At 58.0% G+C, this 13,522-nt stretch overlaps 1 protein-coding gene across 10 annotated transcripts in view; it reads left to right on the forward strand.

Annotated features, from left to right (window-relative positions):
* The first annotated feature begins 3,763 nt into the window (after nt 1-3,763).
* DOCK6 (dedicator of cytokinesis 6) overlaps nt 3,764-13,522 on the forward strand; it is a 40,742-nt gene continuing 30,983 nt past the window's right edge. For all 10 annotated transcript variants that reach the window (XM_045774522.2, XM_087867255.1, XM_087867256.1 and 7 more), the window contains exons 1-6: nt 3,764-3,891; nt 10,368-10,455; nt 11,038-11,213; nt 11,475-11,543; nt 11,758-11,887; nt 12,724-12,936. In XM_045774522.2, the coding sequence (XP_045630478.2) occupies nt 3,848-3,891; nt 10,368-10,455; nt 11,038-11,213; nt 11,475-11,543; nt 11,758-11,887; nt 12,724-12,936 (720 nt within the window). In that variant the 5' untranslated portion in view covers nt 3,764-3,847. The remainder of the gene's footprint in view (nt 3,892-10,367; nt 10,456-11,037; nt 11,214-11,474; nt 11,544-11,757; nt 11,888-12,723; nt 12,937-13,522) is intronic.

Consider the following 13,522-nt stretch of genomic DNA (forward strand, 5'->3'; position numbering starts at 1 on the left):
TGTGCTCTCCTGACCATACTTCATGGCTCCCCATCACAGCCCCATAGGGCCAGCTCTGAGGGTAACATCCCATTCCACAGAGGAGGAGACTGAGGGCCAGAGAGGCCCCCAGGTCACCCAGCCTGGCTGTGGCCAAGCTGGAACTGGAAATCGGGTCTCTTTGGATTCTAAGTCCTGCCCGTGGCCATTCCTGCTCTGAGTTCACCACCTACCTCAAGACACTTACTCATTCGTTCGTTCATCCATCAAGTGCTTCACCAAGTTGCCAAAATTGTCGAAGAAGCGGGGGAGAGAGTTCCCTAAACACCTTTGCATCCTGGTCCCACCACCAGGCCTTACCTGCGCACTCCCCCCACCCCCACCCCCACTTACCTCTCTTTCTGGCAGGAGGGTTCCCTGCCTGTGGGTAGGAGGGCTGAGGGCAGGGCAAGTGTCCTGAGCTGGCTGATCCTGCCATCCCTGTCATTGGCACCAGGGGGCAGTGGGTGCCTACATTCAGCTTTCCTCTCCCTGCCCCCCAGCACCCCTCACTCAGTTGGAGAGGTCAGACATTGATCTTCCTGCCGTCAGGCTGGCTTCTCCCACCACACTGTTGGTGGACATAGTAGGCACTAGGGGACAGGGAGGTATCGGGGTCCCCTGACCACCAGACCCCTGTACCACTCAGCCTCATTCATTCTCTTATTGAGCACCTACTATATGCATAGCCCTATGCCGGGTGTTGGGAACACAGCCATGAACAAGGCAGAGAAAAATCCTTGCCCTCATAGAGCTGACATCTGAGTGGGAGAGATGGGACACCGGGGAACCAGGCAGTTACAGCTGAGGGTGATCGGGGCTGTGATGGGGAACCCCTGGGGTTGGAGGCAGGAGGACCCAGAGGAGCCCCTGAGCCAGCTTGGGCAGGGAAGGGAGGGGGTCAAAGAAGGCTTCTAAGGAGCATGAGACCTGAGAACAAATAGAAATTAGTTCAGGTAAAGAGCAGGGGAACCAGTGTTCCTGGCTGAGGGTACAGCCTGGGCCAAGGGCTGGAGGCTCCTGCCCCCCACCCCGCCCCCACATAGAAAGACAGGCAAGCACCTGATAATTTTTTTTTTTAAGGTTTTTATTTATTTATTTGACAGAGAGAGACAGCCAGTGAGAGAGGAAACACAAGCAGGGGAAGTGGGAGAGGAAGAAGAAGCAGGCTCCCAGCCTGGGAGCCTGACGTGGGGCTCGATCCCAGAACGTGGGGATCACGCCCTGAGCCAAAGGCAGACGCTCAACGACTGCGCCACCCAGGCGCCCCAGCACCTGATAATGTTGCCTGGACTCAGACAGTGAGGTCTTGGAACAAGCACTGAGCAGCCACTCAGGGGAATGGAGGGGAGAGAGGCCGGAAATAGACTCATGGAGTGCCAACTATGTGCCAGGGGCCGGGGACGTCTTGGAGACGGGTGACCGCCGGTCAGACACAGTGCGACTGCGGTTGTGATGGGGGTTGCACAAGCAGCTGTAGGAGGCGAAATGGATCCAAGCTGAGATTTAACGGATGGGAAGGGTCAGAGGGGGAGGGAGTAGAACAGCAGGGGGCATTGGCGGGAAGAGCCTCTATCTTCAGCACCACTCCCTCGCTCACAGGTAGGGAGGGTCAGCCCCTGGCCGTCTCCTCAGCCCCTCCCCAACCCAGCCCAGCCATCCCCCACCTGGACCAGGGCAGGCCCTCCTCCCTGGTACACAGGCACTGTCCCCATACCCTGCAGTCTGTTCCTCACTGCAGCCAGAGGAGGCCAAAGTCCCCGCCAAGCTTGGCCTCTGTTTGAGCAGCTGCTGGGGTCACCCTAGCCCCACCTGGCTGAGTCAGGCCTGCCTGGCGTGCCCCGAAGAGGAACTGCCTCACCAATCAGGTCTGGTAGGCACCCGGGCAGGTAGAAGGCTCCAGGCAGTGGGGCAGGGCCTTTCCTTGGAGGGATCTTTGAAGCAGCCTTTCCACCCAGACAGGGCTTGGAGTCACTGGGCTCGCCGCTCCCACCAGCTCCTGGGTGGATTCAGTTTCACTTCCAGTTCAGCTTGGCGCTGCCCAGGTCTGTGCCTCGTGCTGTGACCGGCCACCAGCCCTCCGTGGAGCAGATGAGGAAATGAAGACTCAGAGAGATTGAGAGATCGACCCTGGGTCCCACAGCCTGGCCTGGCCTGGGACTCTGTGGGTATCGAGAAACACACATTTCAGGGTCAGGCTCTCTCGATAACAAACCTGGACTCACAGCTCCAATACTGACTCGCCGGGTGAAATTGGGCAAGTCGTGGATCGTGCAGGGCCTCGTGGGCCTTGGGGAGGACTTGGGCTTTTACCCTGAATGAGGTGGGAGCCAGGGAGAATTCTAAGCAGAGGAGGGACCAGACCGGATTCAAGTGTTCCCAGGCTTTTTCTGGACACTGAAGGGAGAACAAACTGTGAGGGGTGAGGGCAGGAGCCAGGAGACCAGGTATGACGGGGTCTGGGCTGGAACGAGGCAGAGGGGAGGGGAGAAACCCGCCAATTTTTGCTCATCTCCATGTTTCTTGTCCAGCCTGGCTCCCAAAGGCGAGGCAGGGACTTTAGCCCAGGAGGCTGCTGGTTGGGGTGAGGGTGACATGGGGTGGGGCGCAGCAGAGAGATGGGCAGGGTTACACCTGGCGGCTCCCAGGTCAAAGTGGCTGGACCACTCAGGCAAGTGCAAGTGTGTGGGCTGCTGAGGGATACACATGTCACATGCCAGGCTGGGAAAAGCACTGCTGTGCCCTGAAGAGCTTGGGGCTGAGTGGCAGGGTATGAGGGTTCCTCCGCAATCCAAGCCTCCCTTCTCTGGGCTCAGGATCTGATACTGATCCACTTGCCTAATTAGGGTAAGTTCCTCTGCTTCTCTGGGCCTCGGTTTCCTCACGGGTAAAAGGGAGGATAATGCTAACACCCACACATGCAAAAAAGAACAGCACATGCAAAAGCCCTAAGGTAGAGCCGTGCCCTCGTATCATTCAGCCCCCAATTCTGCCTAGGACATTTTCTCACCAGGGCTGGAAGGGCCATCGGGAGGAGGAACCTGCCGGTGCCAAGGCTTGGGGGTGGGCAAGGGGTTGGCATATCCAGAGCATGAGTGGGGGCTGGGGAATTCTCGAGACTGCTGCGCTGGAGCTGGGAGAGGGACGGAGGAACCACTGGGGAGAGATTTGAGACCACAAGTAAACCAAGACATCCCCACATCCTCCTTCCAGTGGAGGCAGTCGGGCCAGTCCAGTCTCCTTGACTGGCTCACTCAGGTCCCAGTCACAAGGCTCGGCATCTTGGAGCCCAGCTGGACCCTTCTGCTTCCCTCGTCCTGGACCGGGGCACGTCCCATAGTGGCCTCAGAGACCCCCGTGATCCCTCAGGCCTGGGCAAGCGTCTGATCACCTCTGTGCCTCAGTTTACCCATATGTAAAATGGGGAAACGATCGTTCCTTCTGCATCTGTGAATTTCAGGGCCATGCTTCATAAACGCCTGAGATTATACTTATTATGGATAATTGTGGTGATTAATCAGAGGGCAGAAAGAGCATCCCCCGGAGTCTGACACCCGCGGCCTCGGTCCCGGCGTCTCTCCTCCCCTATCCCCTTCAGAGCCTCAGTTTCCCCACCCCAGACCCGAGAGGGGCGGAGGCGGCCCGGGGCCCCCCGCGCCCCTCCGGCCGGCAGGGGCAGCACGGAGCCGCCCCGCACACCCGGAAGGGCCCCGCCTCCGGCCCCGGCCCCGCCCAGCCCGGGCAGCCCAGAACCGGGAGGCGGCGGCGGCGGCGGCGACCACGGCGGGGACGGTGCGCGCGGCGGCAGCGGCGGGACGCGCGCGGCGCCATGGCGGCCGCCGAGCGCCGCGCCTTCGCGCACAAGATCAACAGGTAGCGCGGCCGCCGGGCCCCTCCCGGGCTGCCCGCACGTGTCCGAGCCCCGCCCCTGGGCGGCCCGACCCTCCCCAGCCCCGGCGTCCCCCGTTCTAGCCGCTTCCGCCCGGGCCGGGGCCGGCCCGCTTCCTCCGGCGGGGGCCGGGGGCGGCGGGAGGCGGGGAGGGCGGCGGGGGTCCCCGCCGGGGCGGCGGCGGGGCTGCGAGTGCGATGGCGGCGAAGCCGAGGTCCGCCCTGGGTGCCGAGGGGACGCGTGGGGGCGTGTCCGGGGGCCTTCCTGGAGGCGGCGGCGCAGGGAGAGCGGGTACCGGGAGCCCTCCGCGTCCCTCGCCATCTCCAGGTGCTTCGGGTCCCCGACCCCGAGGGCGGGGGACCGGGAGGGGCCTTTGCGACCTACCCTCTTGCCTGGCGCGGGGCTGGGATGCTTCTGGTGCCGGGATTTGGGAACAGGGATGGTGCTCTTGCAGGCCTTGGAGGCCCCTCGGGAAGTTTCCCGTGCTCTTCCCCCACTGCCAGGGTCCCGTGCCCAGCTGTCTGGGGAGCAGGGGACAGCTGTGGATGGCCCCCCGCCCCCAGCCCTGCTTCAGGCTCTCCCAGCACCGGCTGGACGCGCTGGAGATGGATGGGTGATTGAATAGAGGGAGTGGGGGCTGGGGACCCAACCAGCTGGTGGGCAGACGGGGGAGGGGACAGGCGCCAGGCGCTGGGGGATCCATTTCCGTGGCCACTGGAGATTGTAAGAGACTCAGCCTGGGAGGGGGAGGTCAGACCAGGGACGAATAGCCTCTCCCCCCTCTTTGCCTCCATAGGCGGTCAGAGTCTGCGGGGGGGGGGTGGGGGGTGGGGGTGGGGGGGTTCCTCTCCACAGGGGACCTGTGCTGGCCACGCCCAAGTGAAAGAGCGCCCTGGGGGTCAAGAGCTGGCCTGATGGAGACACAAGAAAAGATCCCACCCTTGGTGGCAGATACAATGGGGTAGACAGAGGAGTAGCACAATAAAGTAGATCATATATTAGTGATAAGTGCCAGTGCTATGAGAACACACAAAGCAGGGAAAGGAGATGAGGAGGATGGGGGCCATTTTAGATATGGGAAGCAGATAGGTAAGGCCCAGATGATAAGGTGACACTTGGGCAAAGTTCTGAAGGAGGTGAGGGAGGCATCCATGCCCATATGTGGGGAGAAAGCAATCCAAACACAGGGAAAGGCAAGTGCAAAGGCCCTGAGGCAGGAGCCAGCATAGTGTATTTACAGGTCATCTGAGGAGGCCAGCCAGTCTGGAGCAGAGTGAGGAAGGGGACAGTGGGGGTGATCCTGCAGGGTCCTGTGCGTTATGGGGAGGACCTTAACTTGTATCCTGAGTGAGGTGGGAGCCATGAAGAGTTCTGAACATAGGGATGTGACCACGTGTCTGGAGCATAGTGGTCAGGCCATTTTTATGTTATCTTTATGTTCCCGAATTGCCTCTCTGTCTTGGATCTTTGGCAACTCTGAACGCGCTTCTTTGCCACTCAGTCTCTGTGTTCTTGGGTCCTGGCTTCCGCTCCAGTGAAAAAGAGAGGTCCTGGGTCCTGCCCTGGGAAACGGATACTACAGAGCCCAGAGTAAGAAGAGCAGAGAATGATCCTGGGGCCCCAGTGAACCACAAGCAAATGGCTCAAGTCTTCCAGCCATCCTTTGCCAGGGCCTCCAGAACAGCCTAGTGGACACCCAGATGTCTACATGCTCAAATCTGGGCCTATATTCATCTATTCAATCATTCAGTCATTCATTCCACAATTCCATATTGACCCGAAAATTAAACAGTCCCCCAGTTTCCTAATGAACATTCTTTAAAAAAAAAAAGATTTTGGGGGACAACTTAGAACTACAGACTCATAAATATAAATACTATGGGCAAACATTATTGTATGCAATATCAGTTGTTCATTTTTTCACTTGTGCTGTTTAAAATAAAACACAAGATGGAATGGTGATAATGGCCAGAGCTTATAATATGTTTATGGCTGGCTGGTCCCCAGCGGGAACGCCATTTGTTTGTCACCAGAGCCTGTCGACATAGGTCTAACTACGGAAAGCTGGACTCAACAGTGGCTAGATCACTGTCAAGCGTCTCTCATGGGGAAGTGAGCCCAGGAATGTGTGGCCCCCGACTTCAGAACAATCTCAGAAACCGTGTCTCTTCCTGTCCTCACGTGTCCCCTGTTCTTCCAGGCATCTGATAGCGGCATCTTTCGGCCCCCCCAGCTGTCTGCTGCGGGGCAGGTGGCATTTCTCACTCAAGGAAATAGTGGTTTCGTTAGCGGCGTGGGAGGGCAAAGAGACAATGTATTGACCAAATTCCAAAGGTGCCTCTGGGATTTCAAGGAAATGTCTCCCTCCCACCCCTGTCCCCAAATATATCTGCAAACATGAGCACACACACATATTATTATTTTCTACCTTTAAAAAAAATGATGACATTTGACATGCATCTAGAAAAGGGCAAAGTTTAAGGAGTAGTTATAGAACCAATGCCAGGGGGCGGCGGGGGGGGTGACTGACCAGCTCAGTCAGCGAAACAGGGGACTCTTGATCTCGGGGTCATGGGTTCAAGCCCCACATGGGGAGTAGAGTTTACTTTAAAAGAATTAAAAAGCAGGGGCGCCTGGATGGCTCAGCCGGTTAAGCGTCTGCCTTTGGCTCAGGTCATGATCCCCGGATCCTGGGATCAAGCCCCGCATGGGTCTCCCTGCTCAGCGGGGAGCCTATTTCTCCCTCTCCCTCTGCCTCTCCCCCTACATGTGCTCTCTCTCTCTCGCACGCGCGCGCTCTCTCTCGTGCACTCTCTCTGTCAAATAAATAAATAAAATCTTTTTAAAAATTTAAAAAGAAAATAAAACAACAAAACAAAAATGCCAGGGAAAGTCACTCGGGTCAAGACAAAGGCAGTCTCTATCTCCTGGGCCACCCGACCTAGCCGCCCCCCCCCCCGCCCCGATCTGCACCTAGTTCCTAGTTCTGTCCCTCGGGGAACTGCCACACTGATGGCAGCTGCCCTCCCTTCCTCACTTGCCTTATGGTTTCTCCAGCCGAGCTGGCCCCCTGTGCGCCACAGCTCACTTTCGCCTGTTGAGAACGTCTTCTCAGTGGAATCACGTGGGATGTCGAGGCTTGTACACAGACTCTCACCCGACATAAGGTCAGGAGGAGGGCTCGTCTGTGCCCTTGCCTGTGGTCAAGCGCATCCTTTTTCATTGCTGCATACTATTCCTCCTGCCGGCACTGTCTCCATCTTTGGTCAAGGAACAGGTGCGTCTTTTCACTTCGGGGCTGTCGTGACCGGGGCTGCCGTGAACATTCTCAGCCATGTGTTTCCTCCTGGGTGTCTGCGCCTCTGAGTGGAATTGCTGGATTGGCTTCTCTTTAACTTTGCTTGATCATTACGGATGATGGTCCAAAGGGGTTCCCCCAGCAGCAGGTGAGAGTTCCTGTCGCCGGCAGGTAGATGATTTGTCTTTAAAATGTTCTGCCAGTCCAGGCGGGCTAGGGAGGGGTATACAGACGAATCTCTTTGTGGTTTTATATGGATTCATAGTCTTCCTTCACTTTTACCCAAGTGGGAACACACAGCGTCAGAGGCTTATGCCATTCTCTTTGCTGGTTTTATCCTCCTCCCCTGTGGGGGTAGACTTCTGTTAATCCGACCAGCCCTGGGGTGAGGTCCACAGTCTTGCATGAGTTCCCAGTGATGCCACTGCTTCACCTTTCCCCTCCGAGTCTCTGTAGCCTCACGTAGGATTGTTGACTTTCACTTTGGGAGGATTTGTCTCACCGGTAGCCATAACCCACCACCTGAACTTTGCAGCTTCTCTCATGGCAATCCTGAGATCGCTTCCTGAGGAAAACCAGTACATTCAGCTCAACATTTTGCCTCCTTTTAAAAAACGTGCTCCTTGGGGGTGTCTGAAGCAGATCTGATGTGGGCATGAGAAAGAGAGAGGAATTGGGGATGACTCCCAGGTGTGGGTCCTAAGCACCCCAGAGGGCGGGGCTGCCCTTGGTGAGATGGGGAAGATGGCGAGAATCAGATTATGGTCAAGCTGCGTGCCTGCAAGACCCCACGTGGGCGTGCAAAGGAGGCACGTGTCACACGGAATGGACCCAAGGATTGTCCTTGTTTGGGTGCTCCTGAAACCTGGAGGCAGAATGGGACCACTGTGTGTGTGTGTGTGGGGGGAGTGTGGACACGGGAGAGGCAGGTTCTAGAGCCCCTGTTCTTGGCCCTGCTCCCCATCAGGGGCACCGTGGAATACCGCTTGCTGGGGGCACAGACTGACTTCTGACCCATGGGTTTGATTCTGGGCACCTCCCGCGTTCGGCTCTGTGACCCCGGATGCCTCATGACCCTCTCTGAGCCCCGCTCCCCTTCTCGCCCAGCATAAAAAGCAGGGCCAGAAATTCCAGTTTCCCAGGATCCTTTTAAGGCAACTTCGTCACAGCAAGCCCTAATTGAGCACTTACTGTGTGCCGAGCCTTATACTCAGAACAGTTCGATAAGGAGCGAGTACTGAATTGAGCCCAGAGGTCCAGAGAGGGGATGTCACTCATCCATGCTTGCCCAGGTCCAAGTGCAGAGCCCTGTGACAGAGGAAACTGACTCCCGTGGCCACAGTGTTGAGGACCTGGCCTTTTCCCACTTGGTGGCCATCTCTCCAAGGCCAAAGACAAAATGCAGTGGCGGGCCCGGCCCTCCCTCCTCCCCTGGCCCTGCTCTGAGGCACCAGCTGCATTTTTCTAAATCATCCCGCAAAACCCTGCGTGGGCAGGCTTCCAGAGGAGGCGGCCCCCACTTTGGGAATTTGAGGACAAACAGCTCATTTGGAACACCCTTTGAATTTCCTAGGAGATCCTCCATCTACCCCCCACCCCCACCCCCAAACAATAGGAGCAAGACTCTGGGCCAGTTGACAGAAAAAGTAAATAGAACAGAGGCAGAGGAGTGAGGCTGAGGTCTCAACTGGAGGCCCCCATGATGGGTCATGGTCAGGGTCAGGGTCAAGTTTTGTTTGACCTATATGGATTTGAATTCACAGGCTTCCAGATGACCTCCATTAGGCCCCTCCCCCCCACCCTCGCCTGTCTTCCCTGAGCCCACCGCACACATTCATCTCATCGGTGGTCCGTGGTTTGTAGTCGGCATTGCACTTTTGAGGGGTACAACTTTTTATTATGAAAACTTCCAAGCACACAGAAAAGTGGAAAAGGGAAGAGAGTCAGGCCCAAACATGCAGGCAGTTGCCTTCTCAATTGAGGCCCAGAAAGGGTATCCCACCTGCCCAAAGCCACACAGCTGAAATGTCTGGGGCTTCTCCTAACTCACAGTGGATTTAGGCAAGTCGGACCAGGAGGGGAATTGGGAGGGATTCATTCCCTCAAGAAAAATTTATTGAGTACCTACTGTGTGCGGGGCTGGTGCTAGGGCCTCCATGGGGACCACACAGCCCTATTCCTGCCTTCATAGAGACCCCAGGAAGCAGGAGTCTCCATGCTCAGAGCACAGAGCCCAGCCACAGGGGCTTTGCACTTGCTGTACCCTTTGCCTGGAGTCCTCCTCCCCAGATAACTGTGCTGCTCTCTCTCTCCTTCCCCTCCTTCCAAGCTCAGCTGAAGGAATTGAGTACCTGGGGGTACCAAGTCCCAGATTCCTGTGCTGGCCTCCTCCCCTGTGGGTCTTACCCCTTCACCCTCCTCCTCCCTGACTTGGAAGGCCAGCACAGGTGCAGGTGTTCCAGGAAGGCCACAGCATAGATCTTGGTTACGGTGTGCTCTGTGAGTCATGCTGGTCACTTAACGTGCTCTCAGCCTTGTTTCCGACTCCCTGAGAATGAAGCATGGAGTGCCCCCTTAACGCCAAGCCCTCTGCTCGGCTCCCCACCGCAAGCCTTGTGAGGTCACTTCAAGTACAGATGGGTAAACTGAGGCTCAGAGGCAGGAGTAACTTATTCAAAGCCCATAGCAAGGATGGGACAGGGCACACATTCTGGATGGGAGGCAGGGTGGGCTGAGGTCCCCCAGATGAGGAAGCCGAGGCCAGGGACCAGGGGGGCTGGCCACCTGGGGTGAGACTCAGACCCGTGCTGGGCAGCAGGGGTAAAGAAGGATCTGTGACCCGCCTGCCCTGCCTGAGCAAATCCTTCCATCTGTGCTTGGGGGTGGGGGGGGGTGGGGGTGGTGGTGGTGGTGGTGGAAGGGCCCCCAGGCCCAGCTTGGGGGGGTGGTCCTGGGGCCTCTGTATCAGCCACAACCCTGGGGCCCTGAGGCTGAGGTTTGCAGATTCTGAAGCCCAGGTTCTCCTGGTCCGTGGTCTGGGTTTTTCCCTTGACAGCCTGGATTCTCCTCTCCGAGAATGAATTTCTTGGGCCGAAGTGGAGTTCCCAGGGCCCCACTGCCCGAGCTGTCATGTCCTCAGTGGCCCCTTCCCTGTCCCCGCAGGACGGTGGCTGCAGAGGTGCGGAAGCAGGTGTCCCGGGAACGCAGCGGCTCTCCCCACTCCAGCAGGCGCAGCAGCAGCTCCCTGGGGGTACGTGTGTGGGAGGTGACCCCCCGCGGACCCTGCTCTCTAGCAGATGTGGGGTTCCCCTCTGCCCGGGGCCTGGTCCCACCCACCCCTCCCACTACTGCCCTGTCCTAGGTCGGACTGTCCCCGCTCCTCTTTCCCTGTGAGTGGGGAGGGTTAGTCCCCTCTCTGCAGCTGCCGAGGGGTTGGGGGGCAGTGGCAGCCCTGTGGGTGGTCAGCCCGATTCGCCCCACCTCCTGCTGCCGGGACCACCCGGACTGGGGGGGGGGATGGGAGGTACTTCCAGCTGCAGCCCAGAGGGAGTGGGGCCTGAGGAATTGTCTTTCTTCGCTGCAGCCAGCTTGCCTTTCCTTCCAGCTTAACCCTGCCCCTCCAGGCGCAGGGTGTGATTTCCTGCCTGGGAAGAGGGGCGGGGCAGGCCCTGCTGGGATGGGGGTGGAGAGTCTGAGGTCACTGTCCTCTCTGGCTCCTTACAGCTCCAACACTCGCCATGGCTCCCACCGCCCTCTTACTCCAGCCCAGGCCCATGCTCCCCTCCTCCTCAGCCCCCAGGGCAGGGCCCACAGCCACCTTGTTCCAACCCAGGTCCCACTGACTGAAGTCATTGAGCCCCTGGACTTCGAGGATGTGCTCCTTAGCCGGCCGCCGGACGCTGAGCCCGGGCCGCTCCGGGACCTGGCTGAGTTTCCAGCTGACGACCTGGAGCTCCTGCTACAGCCCCGGGAATGCCGGACCACAGAGCCCGGGATCCCCGAGGATGGGTAGGTTCAGCCCCACGCCCTCCTTGTCTGTAACTCTGGTCTGCCTCTGTGCCCCTCGTCCACACCCCCCTTCCATCAAGCTCCCAACAGCCCCAAGTTCAACTCCTGGCTTGGCTGTGTGACCTTGGGCAAGTTACCCTCCCTCTCTGAGCGTCCATCTCCACATCTCCAAAAGGGGCAGAAGGGCAGGCCCCACCTCAGGCCACTGGAAAGATTAACACTCTGCCCTGCCTCTGTTTACCCTGATTTGATTTTGTGCAGAAAGCTGGATGCCCAGGTGAGGGCCGCGGTGGAGATGTACACAGAGGATTGGATCATCGCCCACAGGAGGTGGGTCTGGCTCAGGGGCAGCTCAGGGCAGGGGGTCAAGAGGCCAGGTCTAAGCCCATTGGGCCAGTCCTCCTGCTTATCTGCCCACCGTCCCTGCAAGGGCAGCTGGCCTTCTCTGGTGGTTCACAGGAAGGGTGGATGGCCTTGCAGGCATCACATGGACCTGTGGGTGTGCCCTCACCCCTGCTTCCCACCTTGCCCTGCCTCCTCCCAGGTACCAGCATCTGAGTGCGGCGTACAGCCCCATCACCACGGAGACGCAGCGAGAGCGGCAGAAGGGCCTCACCCGCCAGGTCTTCGAGCAGGACGCCTCTGGGGATGAGAGGTCCGGTCCAGAGGACTCGGTGAGGGAGCCCCGGGCACAGGTCACCATAGTGGTGTGTGTGGGCCCCAGCTCTCAGTCACATGTGACGGGAAGTGACCCAAACAGCCTTGAACCCAAAAGGAAATGGGTCAGCCCCGTGAGTTGAAAGTTAAGGGTAATGATTATAAGCGTTTATTAAGTGCTTAGTGTGTACTAGAGGCTTTATACTTGTCCTCATCTTTCATCCTGGGAGGCAGGGCAACACCCATTTTGCAGATAAAGAAACTGAGGCACAGAAAGGTGATTAGAGGAGCTTCACTGGCCCACTGGGTCTTGAGCCAATACTCACTGGGCCCATGGTAATCCACTGTAGGCCCATGGTAATCGTACCAAGAATTATCGTTGCCGCTTCCATTGTTAGTGTTTTTAGAAGTAGATGAGGGTCCTGAGGCCCTTCGAGGTGGGTTCAGGGACACGGGGTCGCAGAGCTAAGTGGGGATTTGAACCGGGTAGTCTGCCTCTGACCATATAGCTGAGGCAGGGAGGTCAGGCAGGGCCCTGAGCCAGCGACAGTCCCATTGGGAAGAACTCTCCCCTGGTGACAGTGAGCGAAGCCCCATGGAAGGCTCTCACTGGCCCCGCCCACACATGTCCTTACCTTGGCGCCAGGAGTAGCCTCCCCAACAGTGGTAAAGGAGGGGCATCCCCTCCCAGGCAGAAGGTTCTAGAAAGAGGCTCAGCAAAGCCTCAGAGTGACCCTTGTGGTGGTGACCCCAGCTCCTGGCCCTCAGCTTTCCCATCTATGGATTGGGCATGAGGACAGTCTCACTGGAGGGGATCGAAGGTACATCCAGCTGGCGCTCCATGTTTGTGCAGGATGACCCTCGGCACTCCTCAGGCTCCCCAGATGACACCCCGCGAAGCAGCGGCGCCTCCAGCATCTTCGACCTGAGGAACTTGGCAGCTGACTCGCTGCTGCCCTCGCTGCTGGAGCGCACCGCCCCTGAGGATGTGGACCGGCGGAACGAGGCCTCTCGGCGGCAGAACCGGCCCCGCGCCCTGCTGGCGCTCTACCCGGCGCCTGATGAGGTGGGTGCCCACGGCCCACCGGCCCCGAGGCCGATCCCCACGCAGCTGACCCTCATGGTCCCCCACCAATGTTCGCTGGCTGCCCTGTATACACCCTGGGCTTTTTGGGGGGATTATTTTGTTTTGGGTTTTTAAAAAAAAATATGTATTTATTTATTTGAGAGAGAGGGAGCGTGCACGTAGAGGGGAGGGGCAGAGGGAGAGGGAGAGAGAATCTCAAGTGGGCTCTGGCTGAGCGCGGAGCCCGGGGCTCCATCCCACGACCCTGAGATCATGACCTGAGCCGAAATCAAAAGTCGGAGGCTCAACCAGCTGAGCCGCCCAGGTGCCCCTGTACACCATTTTTTTAAATTCAATTCCTTTTCTTGGATGTCTACTCCGTGACGTTATATTTACCCCAACAGCATTTATTGGATACCTAGCATATACTTCTATAGCCTTTCAACCAGTACTTAATGAATGCTTGTGTACAGTCTTCTTCATAATCAAACAGAATCAACAGATATTTGTTGAGCACCTCCTATATATGCCTGTATTGATCCAAATAACATTGGGCACCTAGTGTATACCCTGTGTTTTAGTCCAG

This window comes from Ursus americanus, chromosome 14 (genome assembly GCF_024610735.1).
Source record: "Ursus americanus isolate L20-20 chromosome 14, mUrsAme1.1.p, whole genome shotgun sequence".
Taxonomy (NCBI): Eukaryota; Metazoa; Chordata; class Mammalia; order Carnivora; family Ursidae; genus Ursus; species Ursus americanus.